The 21,747-nt window shown below is 40.2% G+C and overlaps 1 protein-coding gene across 1 annotated transcript; it reads right to left on the bottom strand.

Annotated features, from left to right (window-relative positions):
* Window positions 1–18,482: 18,482 nt before the first annotated feature.
* Window positions 18,483–19,427, bottom strand: LOC123952229 (olfactory receptor 9A4-like). The gene has a single exon (XM_046021521.1). It carries the CDS (start codon window positions 19,425–19,427, stop codon window positions 18,483–18,485), a length of 945 nt encoding a protein of 314 aa, XP_045877477.1.
* Between the last annotated feature and the right edge of the window lie 2,320 nt (window positions 19,428–21,747).

Below are 21,747 nucleotides of genomic sequence, written 5' to 3'. Positions count from 1 at the left end.
AATGATTTGTTCATTTGGTCTTCAAAATTCCTTTTTTTTTTTTTAGGGTTTATTTATTTATTTCACAGAAATGGACAGTGAGGGAAGGAGCACAAGCAGGGGAGTGGCAGAGGGAGAAGAAGTCTGTTGCTGAGTAGAGAGTCCAACACAGGGCTTGATCCCAGGAACCTGGAATTATGACCCGAGCCAAAGGCACACATCCAAAAATTGAGTAAACCAGAAACCCCGGTCTTTATCACTTCTTATTAGCTCTTTTTATGACCTGTCATGATATGTGGACTTAATTCATTCCTTCTCATAACATGAAGCAAATGCAGCAGTGACTACAACAAATAAAAATCCCTGCCCTGTGGTGCTTATATTCAAGGCCATGGTAGATTTTAGACCATATACAAGACAAGTAAAAAAATTATGGTGTTAGTTCATTAATCATACTGAAGTAAATACAAAGCAAGGAAGATGGAGAGGAAATTTAATTATGTTTATTCATTGTTCATCTGTGACACAAGAATATAAACTCTATGAGAAAAGGAACATTTTATATAGATGATATTGAGGTATAAAGTAGTGCAGATAAATTGTAAGTACCTGATGGATGAATGGATCAATGGAATTAAATAGTACTAGTTCCTATCTGAATAGTTGAGCTATACCTTTTAGAGCCTACTCTTCTTGGTTTCCCTTCACAGCTCACATTACAATTTTCCCTTCCTCACTTCCATTACTCCTACAACTTCCTCTAAGTCTCTGTGAGCCTTTTAAGGATGGGAAAATAGGTCAAGGACAGAATTGTTGGGACAGCTCAGTGATCTATATTTCTACAATGTGTGCATAATGAGCACAAGGTGAAAAAAAACAGAAGAAACTTGACATTCTCATACAGCAGTGTCTGTTGCTTCTATGGGACACAAATCTGGTCTCAGCTGTACATGGGGGATTTGGAGAGGAGCCTCATCCATTCCTCAGATTCTAAGCCTCCTTGTTGTAGGAGGCTGCTAAGCCTCAAATTCCCACCCTGGTCTTCTTTGCCATTTTTCTTCCTAGAGAAAAACACTGAGAAGGCACTCACCTCCATGGAGGGGCCTCTCCACAACTTCTCAGGCTCTCGAGGCCTTGGCTAAGAATAACCACTGTCTAACTACTGATGAGCCATGCATAGGGGCCTGGAAAACTTGTTCAGAAACAGCTTAGGAAAAAGTCCATAAATAACAGTTTTGTGAAGAGCTGAGGGTCTCTTTCTCTCTCTTTCCCTCCCACTACCCTCCTTCCCATGGGGACTTAGTCACTGAGGTATCTCTCCTTAATTAGCCCAGGTTCAGAGCATCCCTAAGCAATCAGTCTGGGGAGAAGAGAACAAACTTTCAGTTATTCCCATCTTTGACCAATTAAGTGTCAGAACTTTCTAAACTTTTTGCTTAATGAGAAAACATGGAATGTCACCAATCAGACACTTTCAGCAACAAGACTGTCTTGACAAGGGCCTCAAGTCTAGGTTATGAAAAGACATCTCGGGCACTAAGCATATGGCACCCCTTCTGCCCTGTATCCTAGACTCTTCCCTGATTCTCTTAGCTACTCAGAGGGAAAATATTATCCTGCAACCCTCCAACAGGACACATTACAATTGACCTCTAAAATGTGCACTAATATCCAAAAAGCATGCATATTGGTCTCAGTCAAAGCTTTAACTTCACCAGAAATCCTCTATAAAACCTGTCTCCTCCTTTGCTAATTTTAGAGAGAGATGCCTGATGTCTGATGATCCTAACCCTGTGTACTCTCCATGAAAAGGGAAGACGTTCTGCTTCCAAATTCCACTCCATTCTCTGCTATCATCTCAGGTTTCCACTCTTCTGGACATGTGTGCATCTGTATGCATTCTAGCAAGACTCCACCAGCCATTTATTTCTATGGTGTGTCCCTGATTGCCAGCTGGGCACTTCAAAGTGGGGACAGCATAAGGACAGCTAATGCAGGCAGTTATATTTACAACCTAGAACAAGTGACAAATGTAAATTGTAAGTCTGCTGTATGTTAGAGTGAGACAGAAAAAGAGACAGTCACAACACATTTATCTGGATTTGGGATTTCATTTGTAATATGCTTGTTAAATCTGAGTATGTCAATAGGTGCAAAAGGGTATAAAGTGGGAATAATCTTCCTTCCCATTCCTCACATTCTCTAAGCACGACCATATTGCCATACAACATTAGAAAAAAATTACAAGTATGATCTACATATTCTCTACAGAAAATGCTGTGAAAATTTATTTTAAAACCTTTTCTGTCTCACTCAACAATATATAAAAGATAGTGTCGCATATCAACACATGACGTCACTTCCTTTTTTTTTTTTTTTGGAGTAGCATTCCATTACATGGATACCCCATTTTTTTTTATTTCTTTTCAACATAACAGAATTCATTGTTTTTGCACCACACCCAGTGCTCCATGCAATACGTGCCCTCCTTAATACCCACCACGTGGCTCCCCAAACCTCCCACCCCCCGACCCTTCAAAACACTCAGATTGTTTTTCAGAGTCCATAGTCTCTCATGGTTTACCTCCCTTACAATTTCCCTCAACTCCCTTCTCCTCTCCATTTCCCTATGTCCTCCATGTTATTTGAGGCATAATACTCCATACTGTATATGGACCACATCTTCTTTATCCATTCGTCCATATAAGGGCATCTTGGTTCTTTACACAGATTGGTGACCGTGGCCATTGCTACTATAAACATCGGGGTACAGATGGCCCTTCTTTTCACTACATCTGTATCTTTGGGGTAAATACCCAGTAGTGCAATTGCAGGGTCATAGGGAAGCTCTATTTTTAATTTCTTCAGGAATCTCCACACTGTTCTCCAAAGTGGCTGCACCAACTTGCATTCCCACCAACAGTATAAGAGGGTTCCCCTTTCTCCACATCCTCTCCAACACATGTCATTTCCTGTCTTGCTAATTTTGGCCATTCTAACTGGTGTCAGGTGGTATCGTATCTCAATGTAGTTTTAATTTGAATCTCCCTGATGGCTAGTGATGATGAACATTTTTTCATGTATCTGATAGCCATTTGTATGTCTTCATTGGAGAAGTGTCTGTTCATGTCTTCTGCCCATTTTTTGATATGATTATCTGTTTTGTGTGTGTTGAGTTTGAGAAGTTCTTTAGAGATCCTGGATATCAACGTTTTGTCTGTACTGTCCTTTGCAAATACCTTCTCCCATTCGTGGGTTGCCTCTTTGTTTTGTTGACTGTTTCCTTTGCTGTGCAGAAGCTTTTGATCTTGATGAAGTCCCAAAAGCTCATTTTTGCTTTTGTTTCCTTTGCCTTTGGAGACATATCTTGAAAGAAATTGCTGTGGATGATATCAAAGAGGTTTCTACCTATGTTCTCCTCTAGGATTTTGATGGATTCCTGTCTCACGTTGAGGTCTTTTATCCATTTCGAGTTTATCTTTGTGTACAGTGTAAGAGAATGGTCGAGTTTCATTCTTATATAGCTGTCCAAGTTTCCCAGCACCATTTATTGAAGAGACTGTCTTTTTTCCACTGGGTATTTTTTCCTGTTTTGTCGAAGATTATTTGACCATAGAGTTGAGGGTCCATATCTGGGCTTCCTACTCTATTCCACTGGTCTATGTGTCTGTTTTTATGCCAGTACTGTGCTGTCTTGGTGATCACAGCTTTGTAGTAAAGCTTGAAATCAGGTAATGTGATGTCACCAGTTTTATTATTGTTTTTCAATATTTCCTTAGCAATTTGGGGTCTCTTATGATTCCATACAAATTTTAGGATTATTTGCTCCAGCTCTTTGAAAAATACCGGTGGAATTTTGATCGGAATGGCATTACAATATAGATTGCTCTAGGCAGTATAGACATTTTAACAATGTGTATTCTTCCGATCCAATAGCATGGAATGGTCTTCCATCTTTTTGTGTCTTCTTCAATTTCTTTCATGGGTGTTCTGTAGTTCCTCGAGTACAGATCCTTTACCTCTTTGGTAAGGTTTATTCCCAGGTATCTTATGGTTCTTGGTGCTATAGTAAATGGAATCGATTCTCTAATTTCCCTTTCTGTGTTTTCATTGTTAGTGTATAAGAAAGCCACAGATTTCTGTACATTGACTTTGTATCCTGCTACGTTACTGAATTGCTGTATGAGTTCTAGTAGTTTGGGGGTGGAGTCTTTTGAGTTTTCCATGTAAAGAATCATGTCATCTGCGAAAAGAGAGAGTTTGACTTCTTCATTGCCAATTTGGATACCTTCTATTTTTCTTTGTTGTCTGATTGCCGTTGCTAGGACTTCTAATATTATGTTGAGCAAGATTGGTGAGAGTGGGCATCCTTGTCGTGTTCCTGATCTCAACGGGAAGGCTGCGAGTTTTTTCCCATTGAGAATGATATTTGCTGTGGGTCTTTCATAGGTAGATTTTATGAAGTTCAGGGATGTTCCCTCTATCCCTATACTTTGAAGCGTTTTCATCAGGAACAGATGCTGCATTTTGTCAAATGCTTTTTCTGCATCAATTGAGAGGACCATGTGGTTCTTCTCTCTTCTCTTACTGATCTTTTCTATCACATTGATTGATTTGCAAATGTTGAACCATCCTTGTAACCCAGGGATGAATCCCACCTGGACATGGTGGGTAATCTTTTTAATGTGCTGTTGGATCCTGTTTGCTAGGATCTTGTTGAGAATCTTAGCATCCATATTCATCATTGATATTGGTCTGAAATTCTCCTTTTTGGTAGGGTCTTTGCCTGGTTTGGGGATCAGGGTAATGCTGGCTTCATAAAAAGAGTCTGGAAGTTTTCCTTCTGCTTCAATATTTTGAAACAGCTTCAGAAGAATAGGTGTTATTTCTTCTTTGAAAATTTGATAGAATTCCCCAGGGAATCCGTCAGGTCCTGGGCTCTGGTTTCTTGGGAGGTTTTTGATCACTGTTTCAATCTCATTACTAGATATCAGTCTACTCAGGTTGTCAATTTCTTCCTGGTTCAATTTTGGGAGTTTATAGTTTTCCAGGAATGCATCCGTTTCATCTAGGTTGCTTAACTTATTGGCATATAACTGTTGATAATAACTTCTGATGATTGTTTGTGCTTCCTTGGTGTTAGTCATGATCTCTCCCTTTTCATTCATAATTTTATTAATTTGAACTTTCTCTCTCTTCCTTTGGATTAGTGTGGCCAATGGTTTATCGATCTTATTGATTTTTTCAAAAAACCAACTTCTAGTTTCATTGATATGTTCTACTGTATCTCTAGTTTCTACCTCATTGATCTCTGCTCTAATCTTGATTATTTCCTTCTTATGTGTGGAGTTGGTTTAATTTGTTGTTGATTCTCCAGTTCTTTAAGGTGTAGAGACAGCTGGTGTATTGTGGATTTTTCAATTTTTTTGAGGGAGGCTTGGATGGCTATGTATTTCCCCTTTAGGACTGCCTTTGCTGTATCCCATAGGTTTTGGACCAAAGTGTCTTCATTCTCATTGGTTTCCATGAATTGTTTAAGTTCTTTTTTTTATCTCCTGGTTGATCCAAGCATTCTTAAGCAATGTGGTCTTTAGCTTCCAGGTGTTTGAGTTCCTTCCAAACTTTTCCTTGTGATTGAGTTCCAGTTTCAAAGCATTGTGATCTGAGAATATGCAGGGAATGATGTCAGTCTTTTGGTATCGGTTGAGTCCTGCTTTGTGACCGAGTGTGTGGTCTATTCTGGAGAAGGTTCCATGTGCACTTGAGAAGAATGAGTATTCTGTTGTTTTAGGGTGGAATGTTCTATATATATTTATGAGGTCCATCTGGTTCAATGTGTCATTCAATGCTCTTGTTTCTTCATTGAGTTTCTGATTGGATGATCTGTCTATTACTGAGAGAGGCATGTTACGATCTACTATTAATGTATTCATATCAACATGACTCTTAACCTTGATTAATAGTTTTCTTATGTAATTGGCTGCTCCCATATTGGGGGCATAGATATTTACAATTGTTAGATCATCTTGGTAAATAGTCCTTTTAAGAATTATGTTGTGTCCTTCTGTATCTCTGACTATAGTCTTTAGTTTAAAATCTAATTTATCTGATATGAGAATTGCTACCCTGGCCTTCTTTTGAGGTCCATTGGCATGAAAGATGCTTCTCCATCCCTTCACTTTCAGTCTGGGTGTATACTTAGGTTCAAAATGGGTCTCTTGTAGACAGCATATGGATGGGTCCTGTCATTTTATCCAATCTGCAACCCTGTGTCGTCTTATGGGTGCATTTAGGCCATTCACATTGAGAGTGATTATTGATGGTTACGTTTTTATTGACATCGTGTTACCTTTGAAGTCTTTCTTTCTGTAGATTGTCTCTATATTTCTGTTCAATGATATTCTTAGGATTTTTCCTCTTTTATAGAACCCCCCTTAAAATTTCCTGCAGTGTTGGGTTGGTGGTCACATATTCTTTTAAGCCTTGCTGGTCTTGGAAACTCTTTATCTCTCCATCTATTTGGAATGTCAGTCTTGCTGGATAAAGTTTTCTTGGCTGCATGTTCTTCTCATTTAGTGCCCTGAATATATCTTGCCAGCCCTTCCTGGCTTGCCAGGTTTCTGTGGACAGGTCTGACGCTATTCTGATGGGCTTTTCTCTGTATGTAAGGAGCTTCTTTGTCCTAGCTGCCTTCAAGAAGGCCTGCCTACAATTATAATTCTTCATTCTTACCATTAGGTGTCTCAAGGACTTTCAAGAATCTATAATCTTGTGGGGAGACCGTTCTGCCTCTAGTACATGAACGCTGGTTCCATTCACGAGATTGGGAAAATTTTCATGGAGCACTTATTCCACTATATCTTCTAGACTTCTTTCTTTTTCCTCCCCTTCAGGGATTCCAATAATTCTGACGTTGGAATGTTTCATGGCATCATTTATTTCCCTGATTCTGTTTTCATGGCTTCTAATCTGTTTGTTCCAGGCTTCCTCCTGATCCTTTCTCTCTATCTGTTTGTCCTCCAGATCACTAATTCTATCTTCTGACTCAGTTACCCTAGCTTTTAGAGAATTTAGAATAGATTGGAACTCATTGAGAACATTGTGAACATCATCCCTGGTGGCTTTCAGTTTTGCCCAAACATTGTGAACATCCTCCCTGGTGGCTTTCAGTTCTGCCCTAATCAATTCTGTTTAGTCATCCATGGCTTTCTCCAACCTAGCTATTGCTGGATAAGTGTTAGCCTGAATTCTCTTTCTGACATATTGTCTATGTCGATAGCCATTAGCTCTGTTGCAGAAGGCCCATCCTCTGAATTTTTCTTCTGTTGGGCATTCCTCCTCCTAGTCATTTTGGTGAGAGATGGCTGAATGGATGTAGCTGGATGTATCGACCGTGTTGCAGTCAAGGCACACCCTGGAATGCTTCTGAGCAATCAGGAGTCCCCACCCAAATAAAAGAAAAAAAGAAAGAGAGAAAAAAGAAAAGAAAAAGAAAAAAGAGAGAGAGAGAAAGAGAGAGAGAGATAGGAAAAAAAAAAGAAAGATAAAACAGAAGGCTCAGCCCAAATGGGCCCCAAGGTAAGATTTATGATGTATACAAACAAAAACAGACAAACAAAAAGACTGATAAAAGTATACAACTAGAGAAAAAAAAAATATATATATATATATAAAAGGAAAAAAAAAGAACCTCATCAAAAAGAACTCCAAGTATAAGATTTATTTACAATCAGGTCAAACGCAAATACACAGAAACACTGGCAGAAGAAAAAGATGAGAGAGTGGTTATAAATTCTCAATGTGGGCGAGGAAGGTTATTTTGATTCTTCCTGGATGTATCTTGATAACTTTGTTAAAGGACTCAACTTTCCTAAGATAAAGGGGGATTAAAAATTGGTTTACCTATAGGGGTATCATTGATTGGGGAAAGGGGATTACCTTGAAGTTTAACTCTATATGAATGTTAAAAAATAGAAATAAAAAAAAAGAATAAACTAAACTAAATTTTTTTTAAAATTAAAAAATAGAAAAGCAAAAGAAAAACATGGGTGTATGTATCAAAAAGTCAGGTTAGAAGGTTATTATGGAATTTGATGTACTGGATATCTCACTGTGATGGTAAATAGGTTAAAAAATTATCTATAAAAAAATGATCGAGAATAGTGGGAATGAATTAAAAATAAAAGTTGTATCTATGAAGTAGTGGTGGTTGTTCTCTTGTCATCTTTTCTTTTTCTTTTTTTTTTTTTCCTGGTTGGCTTTCTGGGGGAGGGGCCTGCCACATGGGTTTTCAGGCAAGGTTCCCTGAGTTAAGTCCTCCCGCCCCCCTCAAGGGGGTGGGCTCTGAGGAAACCGGTTTTTCAGGCTTTTGTTCTCTGGAGGTTTTTATGTTTGTACGTTTTTGTTTTGTTTTGTTTTTTTCTCTCTCGCCTTGACAGCTTTTGATGGTTTTTGGCGGTTTAGAGGAAAGCAAACAGCACCCAGACCTCCCTCTCAGAGAGAAGCCTCAATCCGTTCCCCTCTGGGTACTGCAGAGCACATAAGTTCCCCCTTGGCCACTGGCAGAGCACGTTCCAAGTCGTGGTCCCTGGGGACACAGAATCTCCTGCTTGTACCCAAAACCATGAAGCGGTAACTGTCTGGGCAGCTCCAGACCACCAGAGAGGTTCCAAGCAGTGATCACACACTGAGATTTTCCCACTGGCCTGGGCTGGGAGCGCCTGGTCTTTCTAGGTCCCAGAGTGCCGGGCTGGCACCTGCGCACACTTCTCTCAGGGGAGGGTCTGGGGCATGCTCATCTCAGGCTCTGAGAGCTCGGCACGGCACTCACATGGGGACTGCAAAAAGGCTGTGCTTCTGCTGGCTGGTGAGGCTCCCAGCCCCTCATGGGAGCTGGACCCCACATGCTCTCAGGGGTGCTGGTGGCTCAGGGACCAAGACCTGGTTTCTCCACTGCATTCTCTCTGGCTCAGTGCCAGGAGTGGCTGTCTTGTGTCCCAGGACTTAAGCCCCTGTCCCTAATCGTCCTGATTCCCACAATTTCCCCCCGCAATCCTTTGCTCTTTTTGAGTGCTTTCAACCAGACTCCAGATGCAGGGCACTCTCATATTGGGGTATTACTTTCCAATGGGTCACCTCTGGTGGCTCCCTCCGCCTTTTGTTTATCTTCCGATATCAGTCTGACGTTCCCACTCCACTTTACCTGCCCACTGGCGTCTTCTGCCGCTGTAGAGATCCAGACGTGTATAATTCTGATCTCAGGCTGATTTCATGGGTGGTCGGAGTTCTTTGGTAGTTAATCAGCTCAGTTTAGGGTACAGGTTGAAACAGTGCTTCCTCCTACTTCCCCGCCATCTTGTCTCCCCCTGAATACCCCATTCTTGATCACTGTTGTTGTTTTCATTTTACTATGAAAAATGATGCTTTAAATATACTTAGAGATGTGTAAGTCCATACACATTGACATTTCTGAACTAAATCCCTAGATTTACACTGCTAGGTTGAAAGACAGATATATTGAAGGTATTGGTTTCCATTAACAGAAAATTATACTCCAAAAACTTTGGATTGATTCGCACTGCCTTTAACACTGTACGATAAGAGCACTCTTGATTTCCTGATGTACTACAAACCTAAGACTAATTCAGAATTTGTTTTACATTGAAGAGAACAAAATTAAGATACCTTAAAAGAAAAATCAAAGGAAAACCTCAGTGGAAAATGTTTTGAAAGATAAACATTAACAAAACTGTGCAAAAGTTTTTTATCTCGATAAAGTCCTGATAGTTCTCTCTTGCCCTTCCTTCCCTTGGCCTTTGGCAATGTTTCTAGGAAGAAGTTGCTGCGGCTGAGGTCAAAGAGGCTGCTGCCTGTGTTCTCCTCAAGGATTTTGGTGGATTCCTGTCTCACATTGAGGTCTTTCATCCATTCTGACTCTATTGTTGTGTGTGGTGTAAGGAAATGGTCCAGTTTCATTCTTCTGCATGTGTCTGTCCAGTTTTCCCAATACCATTTGTTGAAGAGATTGTCTTTTTTCCATTGGATATTCGCTCCTGCTTTGTCAAAGATTAGTTGAACATAGAGTTGACGGTCCATTTCTGGGCTCTCTATTCTGTTCCATTGATCTATATGTTTGTTTTTGTGCCAGTACCATATGTCTTGATGATATAGCTCTGTAATAGAGCTTGCCGTCCTGAATTCTCATGCCATCAGCTTTGGTTTCCTTTTTCAACATTCCTTTGGCTATTCAGGGTCTTTTCTGGTTCCATATAAACCTTAGGATTATTTGTTCCAGCTCTGTGAAAACAGTTGATGGTATTTTTACATGGATTACATTGAATGTAGATTACTCTAGGTGGCAGAGACATTTTAACAATACTTGTTCTTCCAATCCATGAGCATGGAACATTTTTCCACTTCTTTGTGTCTTTGTACATAAATATTTTATTCATATGAAGTCAAATTTCATCTTTTAGTGTCCTGAGATTTGTGTTTTCCTTAGAAAAGTCTATGTCCATAACAGAAGGTAACAAAAAGGAATGAAGAAAAATGAGGAGAGCCACAGAGAAATACAAGAGTGTACTGTGTGCACTAAGTACAAGCAATGGGAACACCAGAAGAATAGGAGAGACAAGGAGAGTAAGAAATATTCAAAGAAATGATGGTTAAAAACTTTCCAAATTTGATGAAAAACATTAATTTTTGTATCCAAGAAAGTTGTAAAAATAGTATATGTTTACTAAGTTTTTACTAGTTACTAGCACCTAATATTTTATATTTCCATCATAAACAATAAAAAGCTTCTGCATAGCAAAGGAAACAGTCAACAAAGCAAAGAGGCATGGGAGAAGGGAGAAGAGGAATCAGAGAAGATATTCACAATGATACCTATACACAAAGGGCTGACATCCAAGATCTATAAAAACTCCTCAAACTCAACACTCAAAAAACAGATAATCATGTCAAAAATGGGCAGAAGACATGAACAGACACTTCTCCAAAGAAGACATACAAATAGCTAACAGACACATGAAAAAATGTCCATCATCATTAGCTATCTGGTAGATTCAAATCAAAAGCACGTTGAGACAACGCCTTACACCAGTTAAAAGGCCAAAGTTAATCAGGCAGTAAACAACAAGTGTTGGAAGGGATATGGAGAAAGGGGAACCCTCTTACACTGTTGGTGGGAATGCAAGTTGGTGCAGCCACATTGTAAAACAGTGTGGTAATTCCTTAAGAAATTAAATATAGAGCTACCCTATGACCCTGCAATTGCACTACTGGGTATTTACCCCAAAGATACAGATGTAGTGAAAAAAAGGGCTATATGTATCCCAATGTTCATAGCAGCAATGGCCAAATCACCAAACTGTGGAAGGATCCAAGATGCCCTTCAACAGATGAATGGATAAAGAAGATATGGACCATATATACAATGGAGTATTACGCCTCCCTCAGAAAGGATGAATACCTAGCTTTTCTATCAACATGGATGGGACTGAAGGAGATTATGCTGAGTGAAATAAATCAAGCAGAGAAAGTCAATTATATGGTTTCACTTACTTGTGGAGCATAAGGAATAACATGGCAGACATTAGAAGAAAAAAGGAAAAGTGAATTGGAGGAAATCAGTGGGTGAGATGAAGCATGAGAGACTGTGGACTCTGAGAAACAAACAGGGTTTTTTTTGGTAGGGAACAGTGTGGGTGGATGAGTGAGCCTGGTGGTGGGTATTAAGGAGGGCACGTATTGCATGGAGCACTGGGTGTGATACATAAACAGTGAATCTTGGAACATTTATCTTGGAACAATATAAAATTAAATTTAAAAAACAAATGAATGAAAGCTTTTATTTTCCAATGTTCACAAGTCTTAGTATTCCTAGAGTTTTTCTTTTTTCCAATCTAATGGAAGTGATGTGGTTGGTGGCTGAGTAAATTTGGGCAAGTTGCTTAGTGTCTTATTTAGTATCTACATTCTCATCTGTTACATGAACATAGTACTACTAACCTCACAGGTTATTGCCAAGATTGAATAAAAATATACAGAAATTATAAGGTACTTAGTATGCAATCATTACTTCTTTCCTCTATATGACACCAAAACATTCAGAAATGTTTCTTATGCAGTATATATTTAACATATAAGTTAATCAATCAAAAGGTATAAAAGTCATACTTAGCATGTTTACTGAAAAAAGTTCCTCATATCCTTGGAACAACACAACAAAGAAGTGACAAGCAAAATTTGGAATCACATGAACATGTGTCAAATTGCATTTCTGTTCAGTTTTGAAAATTATCAATACTTAAAAACAATAGAGGTATTTTGATTAGGAATGAAAAAACATTTGTGGTGGCTATGCAAAAGAAATACAAGTTTTAATTACATACCACTCCCTTCTTTTTCCTTACCTTCTAATAAGGAACATTAGTTCATATTAGAAAATTTCATATTTTAATTTGTATCATACACACCAATACTTATGCAACATTTAGTAGGATTATAAAGAAATACCTGTAAGAAATAAAACAGAACAATTGAATGTCATCTCAGATATACATAACAGATACTAAATGGGATCAGCATTTACTTTCACCAAGGAACGTTTCCAGAACAAGAGAATACTAAAAACATTCCCAGTAAAAGTACTATTCTCTCTAGTTTTGCTTTTTTTTAATATGAGCGTGGCACTAAGAATACAAAGTACATGTTAAGAGGCAAACATTCAAATTAAGTAAAAATTTGCAGCATACCGTACCTGAGATACTTCAAATTATACATAAGACTTACTTTGAGTATCCTAATTACATGTGAATTAGGAGTTCAAATAAAGCTCTATAACTAGTATTTTGCTTTCTTTTTTATACATTTTTTTAAGATTTTATTTATTTATTAGTCAGAGAGAGAGAGAGAGTGAGCACAGGCAGACAGAGTAGCAGGCAGAGTCAGAGGGCAAAGCAGGCTCCCCCCTGAGCAAGGAGCCCGATGTGGGACTCGATCCCAGGACGCTGGGATCATGACCTGAGTCGAAGGCAGCCGCTTAACCAACTGAGCCACCCAGGCGTCCCTATATATTTTTTAGTCTTTATTTAAATTCCAGGTAGTTAACATACAGTGTTATATTAGTTTCAGGTGTACAACATGATGATTCAACACTTCCATACAACACCACTTCCACACAACATACAGCATGATGTGGTGGTCATCACAAGGGCACTCCTTAATCCCCATCACCTATTTAACCCATCCCCCCACCCACCTCCCCTGTGGTAACCATCTGTTTGTTCTTTACAGTAAAAAGTTTGTGTTTTGGTTTGCTTCTCTCTCTCCTTTTTTCCGCGTTACTTATTTATTTTGATTCTTAAATTCCGCATACAAGTGAAATCACATGGTATTTGCCTTTCTCTGACTGACTTATTTTGTTTAGCAGAATACTATCTAGCTCCATCCATGTCGTAGCAAATGGCAAGATTCCATTCTTTTTTGTGGCTGAAAAATTCTCTGTATCACTGAATATCAGAGAAGCACAAATCAAAACTACAACAAGATATCCCCTCACACCTGTCAGAATGGCTAAAATCAACAGCACGATAAACAACAGGTATTAGCGAAGATGTGGACAAAGGGGAATCCTCTTGCACTGTTGGTGGGAATGCAAACCACTGTAGCCACTCTGGAAAACAATATGGAGGTTCCTCAAAAACTTGAAAATAGAACTACCCTACAATCCAGCAACTGCATTACTAAGAATGCATCCAAAGAATACAAAAATGCTGATTCAAAGGACTACATGCACCCTGATGCTTATAGAAGCATTATCTACCATAGTCAAAATGTGGAAAGAGCCCAAGTGTTCAATGACTGATGAAGGCATAAAGAAAATATGGTGTACTATATATATATATATATATATATATATATATATATATATACACACACACACATATATATAATGTGTATACATACACAAACACACATGTATATATATGCATATAGTGGACTATTCCTAGTATTTATGTTTAGATATCTGTGTTGATTTTCCATATACTAAGCTGGTGTGAAGAGTAGAGATGAAAATAAATAGAGCAAAAGCGATTGAGATTTTGTAGTGTATATAGTAGTAAGGAGATAGTATGAGGCATTTCACTTCATTTTGGAGTGAGAGACACCTGCATGCTTGGAAATTAAAGCCTCGCAGGACAGACATATCTGTCTCCCATCTCCCAGTGTGAACATGGAGTAGGCATTCTGGTTGAGAATTATGGACTAAAGGTTTGTGTGCCCTCAAAATCCATATGTAGAAACCCTGACACCCATTGCAGATGATTTGGGTGATGGAGACTCTTGGGATGTTATTAAGTTGAAATGAGGTCAATACTTAGGGCCCTCATCACATAACAACAGTGTCCTTCTGAGAAAAGTCACCAGACCGTGCTACCTCTCTTTCCCAAATATCCACCTTTGAAAGGCCAGTTGAGGACATAGACACAAGGTCACCATCTACAAGCCAGAGAGTTGTCACCAAAAATTAAATTAGCCTGAATCTTGAATATGGACGTTTCTGTCTCCAGAACTATGAGAAATAAATTTATCTTGTGTAAGCCACCAAATGTATAGTGTTTTTTTATGGCAACCCAAGAAGACTAACACAGATAGTAACTTTCTTTCTCTCAAAATCAAAGACCAAGCAGAAGAACATCTTCCTTGGTATACGAGATGTTTAATGCCCCATCACTCTTTCTTGATCAGGAACTCTCCTTTTCTTCTCATAGGCTAGGACATTCAGAGAGGCAGTTTAGAACACCACATCCCTGAGATGCAGGAGGGGAATGGAAATGCTGCTGGAGGAGAAGGGGAAGAAGAGGAAAGCATTACCAGTGGGAGCTTGATTACAAGTCAGAGCTTGATTGGAGGGGAAAGGGAAACAAGGGAAAGGGAAAGAAGGAGAAAGAACAGAAGAGCTCAAGGACAGGGGAGAGAACAAAAAGAAAGAAGATAGTTGGTAGATGAACAAAGGGTGCTCGGGCAGGGTGCAAGAGGCATGGGGAATGACAGGTTGAAAAAACAAAGAAACCATACCTGAGGACAGTGAGGCTCTTTTCTGTCTTCCTACTTTGCCTCTATCAGCCCAGAGACAGCATATGCTGTGCAAAGCCTTGTGTAGATTAGAAAATGCATCCTCTCTGGAGTACTTAAGGAGAAAACATGATATTTTTCTAGGGAAAGCAGACCACAGGAAATGAGCCTGGGGTGGAGGTTCCCTTTGTGTCAGTCTTCAGCACATTCTCCAGCCAATGCAGTCCCATCACAACCCACTGGTTGGCTAGCAGAGCTTGGGCTGGATTTTGTGCCCCTATGCAGTGACATCAACTAGATCCTACTTGGTGATCTTCCCGGTCCTCTCCAAATGGAAGGCATCTACACATAAGACTATTTGCCATCCTATGGAATGCCATCACCCACTGCTGGGAGGCTCAATTATCTCCACCCAATTCAGGGCTGCCAGGAGATCTTACCATTTCATCAACACCATGCCTCAACGACCTTCCTCTAACCTTACAAACTACCGACAACTGCATTGCCATGAAACCATGCCCTGGAATTTGTAAAGAACGGCAAGTTAGGAGGGCAGCTGCTCATTCCTTTGATGCTCCCCACAGAGAAGATCTATGGCAAGGTGCTGAGACACTTGGATTTGGGAGACAAAGAACCAAAGGCATCATGAAGACTGAAGTCTGGGTCTGGGAGCAATCTCAAAGACATATTTAAGACATTGATTTAAGCAGCTATAAAACACAGGATGCTCTCTCTAGACTGAAGTCATTTAATTCTTATTTGTCTCAATCCCCACATATGACAAAAGATTTCTTACCTTCACATCACCAAGACTTACTAAAAGAAAAGTATCCCAATCCCCTTATCACCACTCCACATTGGTGCTGTGGTAAAAGTATACAGTATTGTATTTACTTTACAGTAGCAATGGGACCAAGATAACATGATAGACCGCAAGAGAAGAGGAGAATCATAGAATATTTAAAGTGTGTACAGACAGGGGTGCCTGGCTGCCATAGTGGGTTAAACCTCATCCTTCAGCTCAGTCCATGGTCTCAGGGTCCTGGGATGGAGCCCTGCATCAGCTCTCTGCTCAGCAGGGATCCTGCTTCCCCCTCTCTCTCTGCCTGCCTCTCTTTCTACTTGTGATCTCTCTCTGTCAAATAAATAAAGAAAATCTTCCAAAGAATCATTAAAAATAAAGTGCTTATTTTCAAAGAGCTGGAACAAATAATCCTAAAATTTGTATGGAGTCAGAAGAGACCCCGAATTGCTAAGGAAAGGTTGAAAAACAAAAACAAAACTGGCGGCATCACGTTACCCGATTTCAAGCTTTACTACAAAGCTGTGATCACAAAGACAGCATGGTACTGGCATAAAAACAGACACATAGACCAGTGGAACAGAGTGGAGAGCCCAGATATGGACCCTCAACTCTATGGTCAAATAATCTTCAACAAAACAGGAAAAAATATTCAATGGAAAAAAGACAGTCTCTTCAATAAATGGTGCTGGGAAAACTGGACAGCAATATGTAGAAGAATGAAACTCGACCATTCTCTTACACCGTACACAAAGATAAACTCGAAATGAATAAAAGACCTCAACGTGAGACAGAAATCTATCAGAATCCTAGAGGAGAATATAGGCAGTAACCTCTTCGATATCAGCCACAGCAACTTCTTTCAAGATATGTCTCCAAAGGCAAAGGAAACAAAAGCAAAAATGAACATTTGGGACTTCATCAAGATCAAAAGCTTCTGCACAGCAAAGGAAACAGTCAACAAAACAAAGAGGCAACCCACGGAATGGGAGAAGATATTTGCAAATGACAATACAGACAAAAGGTTGATATCCAGGATCTATAAAGAACTTCTCAAACTCAACACACACAAAACAGATAATCATATCAAAAAATGGGCAGAAGATATGAACAGACACTTCTCCAATGAAGACATACGAATGGCTATCAGACACATGAAAAAATGTTCATCATCACTAGCCATCAGGGAGATTCAAATTAAAACAACATTGAGATACCACCTAACACCAGTTAGAATGGCCAAAATTAGCAAGACAGGAAACAACGTGTGTTGGAGAGGATGTGGAGAAAGGGGAACCCTCTTACACTGTTGGTGGGAATGCAAGTTAGTGCAGCCACTTTGGAGAACAGTGTGGAGATTCCTGAAGAAATTAAGAATAGAGCTTCCCTATGACCCTGCAATTGCACTGCTGGGTATTTACCCCAAAGATACAGATGTAGTGAAAAGAAGGGCCATTTGTACCCCAATGTTTATTGCAGCAATGGCTACGGTCGCCAAACTGTGGAAAGAACCAAGATGCCCTTCAACGGATGAATGGTTATGGAAGATGTGGTCCATATACACAATGGAGTATTATGCCTCCATCAGAAAGGACGAATACCCAACTTTTGTAGCAACATGGATGGGACTGGAAGAAATTATGCTGAGTGAAATAAGTCAAGCAGAGAGAGTCAAGTATCATATGGTCTCACTTATTTGTGGAGCATAACAAATAACATGGAGAACATGGGGAGATGAGAGGAGAGGGAGTTGAGGGAAACTGGAAGGGGAGATGAACCATGAGAGACTAGGGACTCTGAAAAACAACCAGAGGGTTATGAAGGGGTGGCAGGGGGGTGGGGGGTGGGGTGGGAGTTTGAGGAACCAGATGGTGGGTAATAGGGAGGGCACGTACTGCATGGAGCACTGGGTGTAATGCCAAAACAATGAACACTGTTATGCTGTAAATAAACAAATAAAAATAAATAAATAAATAAAAAATAAAGTGCTTACAGTCATATCACCAAGAAATTGCATAAAAATTATGAAAAGCCCCACAATAGTTGAAAAAGGAACAAAATAAGCATCTCTCCCTTGGTACTCTGATTATGCCGAATGACTCCCCTCTCCTTCCTTCCACTTCCTTCACCCCCAGGAAATACATCTTCAATAACAGATTATAGGCAAATTAACTGAGCCATGGAAAGCTACAAAAAGATGTGTATTTAGGGGCACCTGGTGATTCAGTGGGTTAAAGCCTCTACTTTCGTCTTGGTTCATGATCCCGGGATCCTGGGATTAAGCCCCACATGGGGCTCTCTGCTCCGCAGGGAGCCTGCTTCCTCTTCTCTCACTCTCTCTTAAAAAAAAAAAAAAAGTGTGTATTTCTTTTCTCTAATCCTCCAATTTCCCAAGGATAAGCTCCCACAGTTCAATAGTGGAATCATCAGAAACAGGAATGGGATTCTAGTGGGCAGAGAACAGGTTTCAGTTTTCTCTGCCTTGTCTCCTTCGGCCCAATTGGGAATTGTACACTACTGATCCTTGGAAAGGTGATGATGGTAAGAGAGCAGCTAGGGTTTTCTAGGTTGCTGAAGAATCTATAGAGGATATTACTACCCAAAACGTGGGCAGAGAGGTCTAGTCTTTGAGGAGTTGACTGCAGCGTTTCATACCATCCCAAAGAGCCTCTTTGACTTTGTCATTCCTGAGGGTGAAGATGAAAGGGTTCAGGAAAGGAGTCAACACAGAAATCAACAGGGAAACTATCTTATTGTATTCTGCCGCCTGTGTTTGCTTGGGCTTCACATAGAGGAACAAGCAGCTGCCATAGCCTATCACAACAAAGGTGAAATGAGAGGCACAAGTAGAGAAGGCTTTCCTCCGGCCCGAGGCTGTGGGGATCTTGAGGATGGTAGAGATGATGTAGGTGTAGGAGACAATTGTTGGGGCCAGAGACCCAATGATAATGACAATAGCCATTAAGAAAAGAACAAACTCCGTGAAAAGTGTGTCATCGCAGGACAATTTGAGCAGCTGCCCCCGATCACAGAAAAAATGGTCTAACAGATTCGACTTGCAGAAGGTGAACTGAAATGTGGCATAGACAGGCCATATTTCAGAAAGGAACCCAAACATCCATGACACAATGACCACCCAGATGCAGGTGCGGCTGTTCATAATGATGTTGTACCTCAGAGGGTTACAGACAGCCACGTAACGGTCCACAGCTATGGCTCCCAGTAATGCAAACTCTGTGGTCCCCACAGCAAGGTACAGGAAGAGCTGAGTGACACATGTAGCCAGAGATATTGTCTGCATCCCTGGGAGCAGTAACCCCCAAAGCATCATGGGCACGATGATCGATGTGATCAGGATCTCCATGGCAGAGAGATGACCAAGGAAGAAATACATGGGAGACTGCAGACGTTTATCAACACACACAATCACAATGATGACTGTGTTTCCCATTAATGTCACCAAGTAGAACAAAAAGAATACAGCAAAAAGAAAGTGGTGTAGTTCTTGGGACCCAGGGAATCCTAGAAGGCAGAACTCAGTGGCACTAGACAGATTGCTCATCATTTAGTCCTTGTTTCTGTTCCTTGTAAAACCTAGAGATCAAAGATTGGTAACATGACTCCATGTGGCCCTGTTCTCAAAAGGGAAAGAAGACAGGTTAGAATGACAAACTATTTCCAACAGAAAATCAAATAACATGACCTACTGCTCCCACTCTGCACAAGACCACACCTGAATGTGGGCACATGCAATCTACCTCAAGACTTCCTGTCTTGATAAGGTAAAGACTTCTTCATCACTATTGGGGATAAGAAAACTTTCCATCATTTTACCCCACTGGATGTGCCTTCTCTTGGGAGACAGAGGATAAGTCTGTTTAAACTGGCCAGTTTTGGGGTGCCTAGGTGGCTCAGTGGGTTAAAGCCTCTGCCTTCGGCTCAGGTCATGATCCCAGGGTCCTAGGATCGAGCCTCACATCAGGTTCTCTGCTCAGCAGGGAGCCTGCTTCCCCCTCTCTCTCTCTGCCTACTGTGATCTCTGTCTGTCAAATAAATAAATAAAATCTTAAAAAAAAAAAACTGGCCAGTTTTGAATATGAATTGATCAGCCTCTCCAGTCCTGTATTGTTTACTTCTTATTGTGGACATGTAGCATGATGACATAATTGTGTTCTCAATGATGTCCAAAACATAGAATGTCAAACCCATTCCACATCCTTACTAGTATTGTATAGATCCATCTTGGGGCAGTAGAAAAATGGCACAACGTCTAACACCAACCTCCCTGCTTTCCCCAGATTGTAAACCTCCATTGTACAGAGCGTCAATCATCTACAAAAGAGAACTCTGGAGCTTGAGATAATGTCCCAGGGCAGATTCATTCTTTTCTAACTCCATGTGCCCTGCAAAGTGTTGGAAGGAAATAAAAGTGGCACCTGGCACTGACAACAATAGATTAGAGACCAGTAACCCCTGAGGATATCTGAATTTCTACCTCTCATTTTATCCGTCCCATTACTAAAATGTCATCTCCTCAAGGGACTCTTGCCAGTTATCCCACCCCAACTATGAATGACTTGCTCATTTTTGGACTTTAGCATTTCTTAGTAGCACTTATTATTACCTTATATGATATGGGTACTTACTTCATTCCTTCATGTAACATGAAGCAAATGCAGCGGTGACTACAACAAACAAAAATCCCTGCCCTGTGGTGTTTATATTCAAGGGCATGGTGGATATTAGACCATATACAAGATAAGTAACTGACATTATGGTGTTAGTTTCTTAATCATGCTGAAGTAAATGCAAAACAAGGAAGATGGACAGGAAATTTAATTATGCTTATTCATTGTTGCTTATTCATTGTTCATCTGTGACACTAGAATAGAAACTCTATGGGTACAGGGACTTGTTTATATAGACTTTATTGTTGAGCTATAATATAGTGCTGATAAATTGTTGATACATGATGGATGAATGGATGTGTGATATATGATTAAATAGTACTTGTTCCTCACCTGAATAGTTGAGTGATACCCTTTGGAGTCTTCTCTGCTTGGTTTCCCTTCATGGTTCACAGTACCATTTTCCCTTCCTCATTTCCCCTACTCCTACCATCTCCTCTAAGTCTCTGTGGGCCTTTTAAGGATGGGAAAATGGGTCTAGGACAGAATTGTTGGGACAGCTCAGTGACCTATATTTCTATAATGTCTGCATAATGAGCACTGGTGAAAAAATATAGAAGAATCTTTACTGCTTTCAAGGATCAATATCTGTTCTTAATATTGGGATGGAAAAGAACTAAATCTGCTCTCTGTTATGCGTGGAAATGTTGGAAATGAGCCTGTCTACCTTGCTGATCCCCTCATCCACCCCTCTTTGTTCTTGTAAGCAACATAGCCCAGAACTCTCATCTTGATGTTCTTTGACTTTTTCGCTGGTAGAAAACAACCCCAAGAAGCACTCACCTCCATGGAGGGGCCTCTCCACCACTTCTCAGTCTCCCCAGGCCTCGGCTAAAGGTAAGTCCTGTCTACTACTGCTCAACCATGCATCAGGCTGAGCAACTTCATCAGGAGGAGCCTAGGAAAAAGCCCAGAAATAACAGTGCTGTGGGGGAGCTGCAGGTCTCTTTCTCTCTCTCTACTTCACTCCTGCTACCCTCCTTCCCAGAGGGACTTAGTCACCAAGGTTCCTCTTCTTAATTAGTCCAGGTTCAGGACATCCCTAAGCAATCAGTATGGGGAGAACAGAACAAACATTTAGTTATTCCCATTTTTGACCAATTAAGTATCAGAACTTTCTAAACTTTTTGCTTAATGAGAAAACGTGAAATATCACCAATCAGAGGCTTTAAATAACAAGACTGTCTTCTCAAGGGC

Source organism: Meles meles, chromosome 10, assembly GCF_922984935.1.
Source record: "Meles meles chromosome 10, mMelMel3.1 paternal haplotype, whole genome shotgun sequence".
Classification (NCBI taxonomy): domain Eukaryota; kingdom Metazoa; phylum Chordata; class Mammalia; order Carnivora; family Mustelidae; genus Meles; species Meles meles.
The sequence above is the reverse complement of the archived record's forward strand: the minus strand, read 5'-3'. Positions and strand labels throughout refer to the sequence as shown.

Bases quoted from the DNA above. Each gene is read 5' to 3' on its own strand.
- LOC123952229 (XM_046021521.1), bottom strand. From the start codon at position 19,427: ATGATGAGCAATCTGTCTAGTGCCACTGAGTTCTGCCTTCTAGGATTC.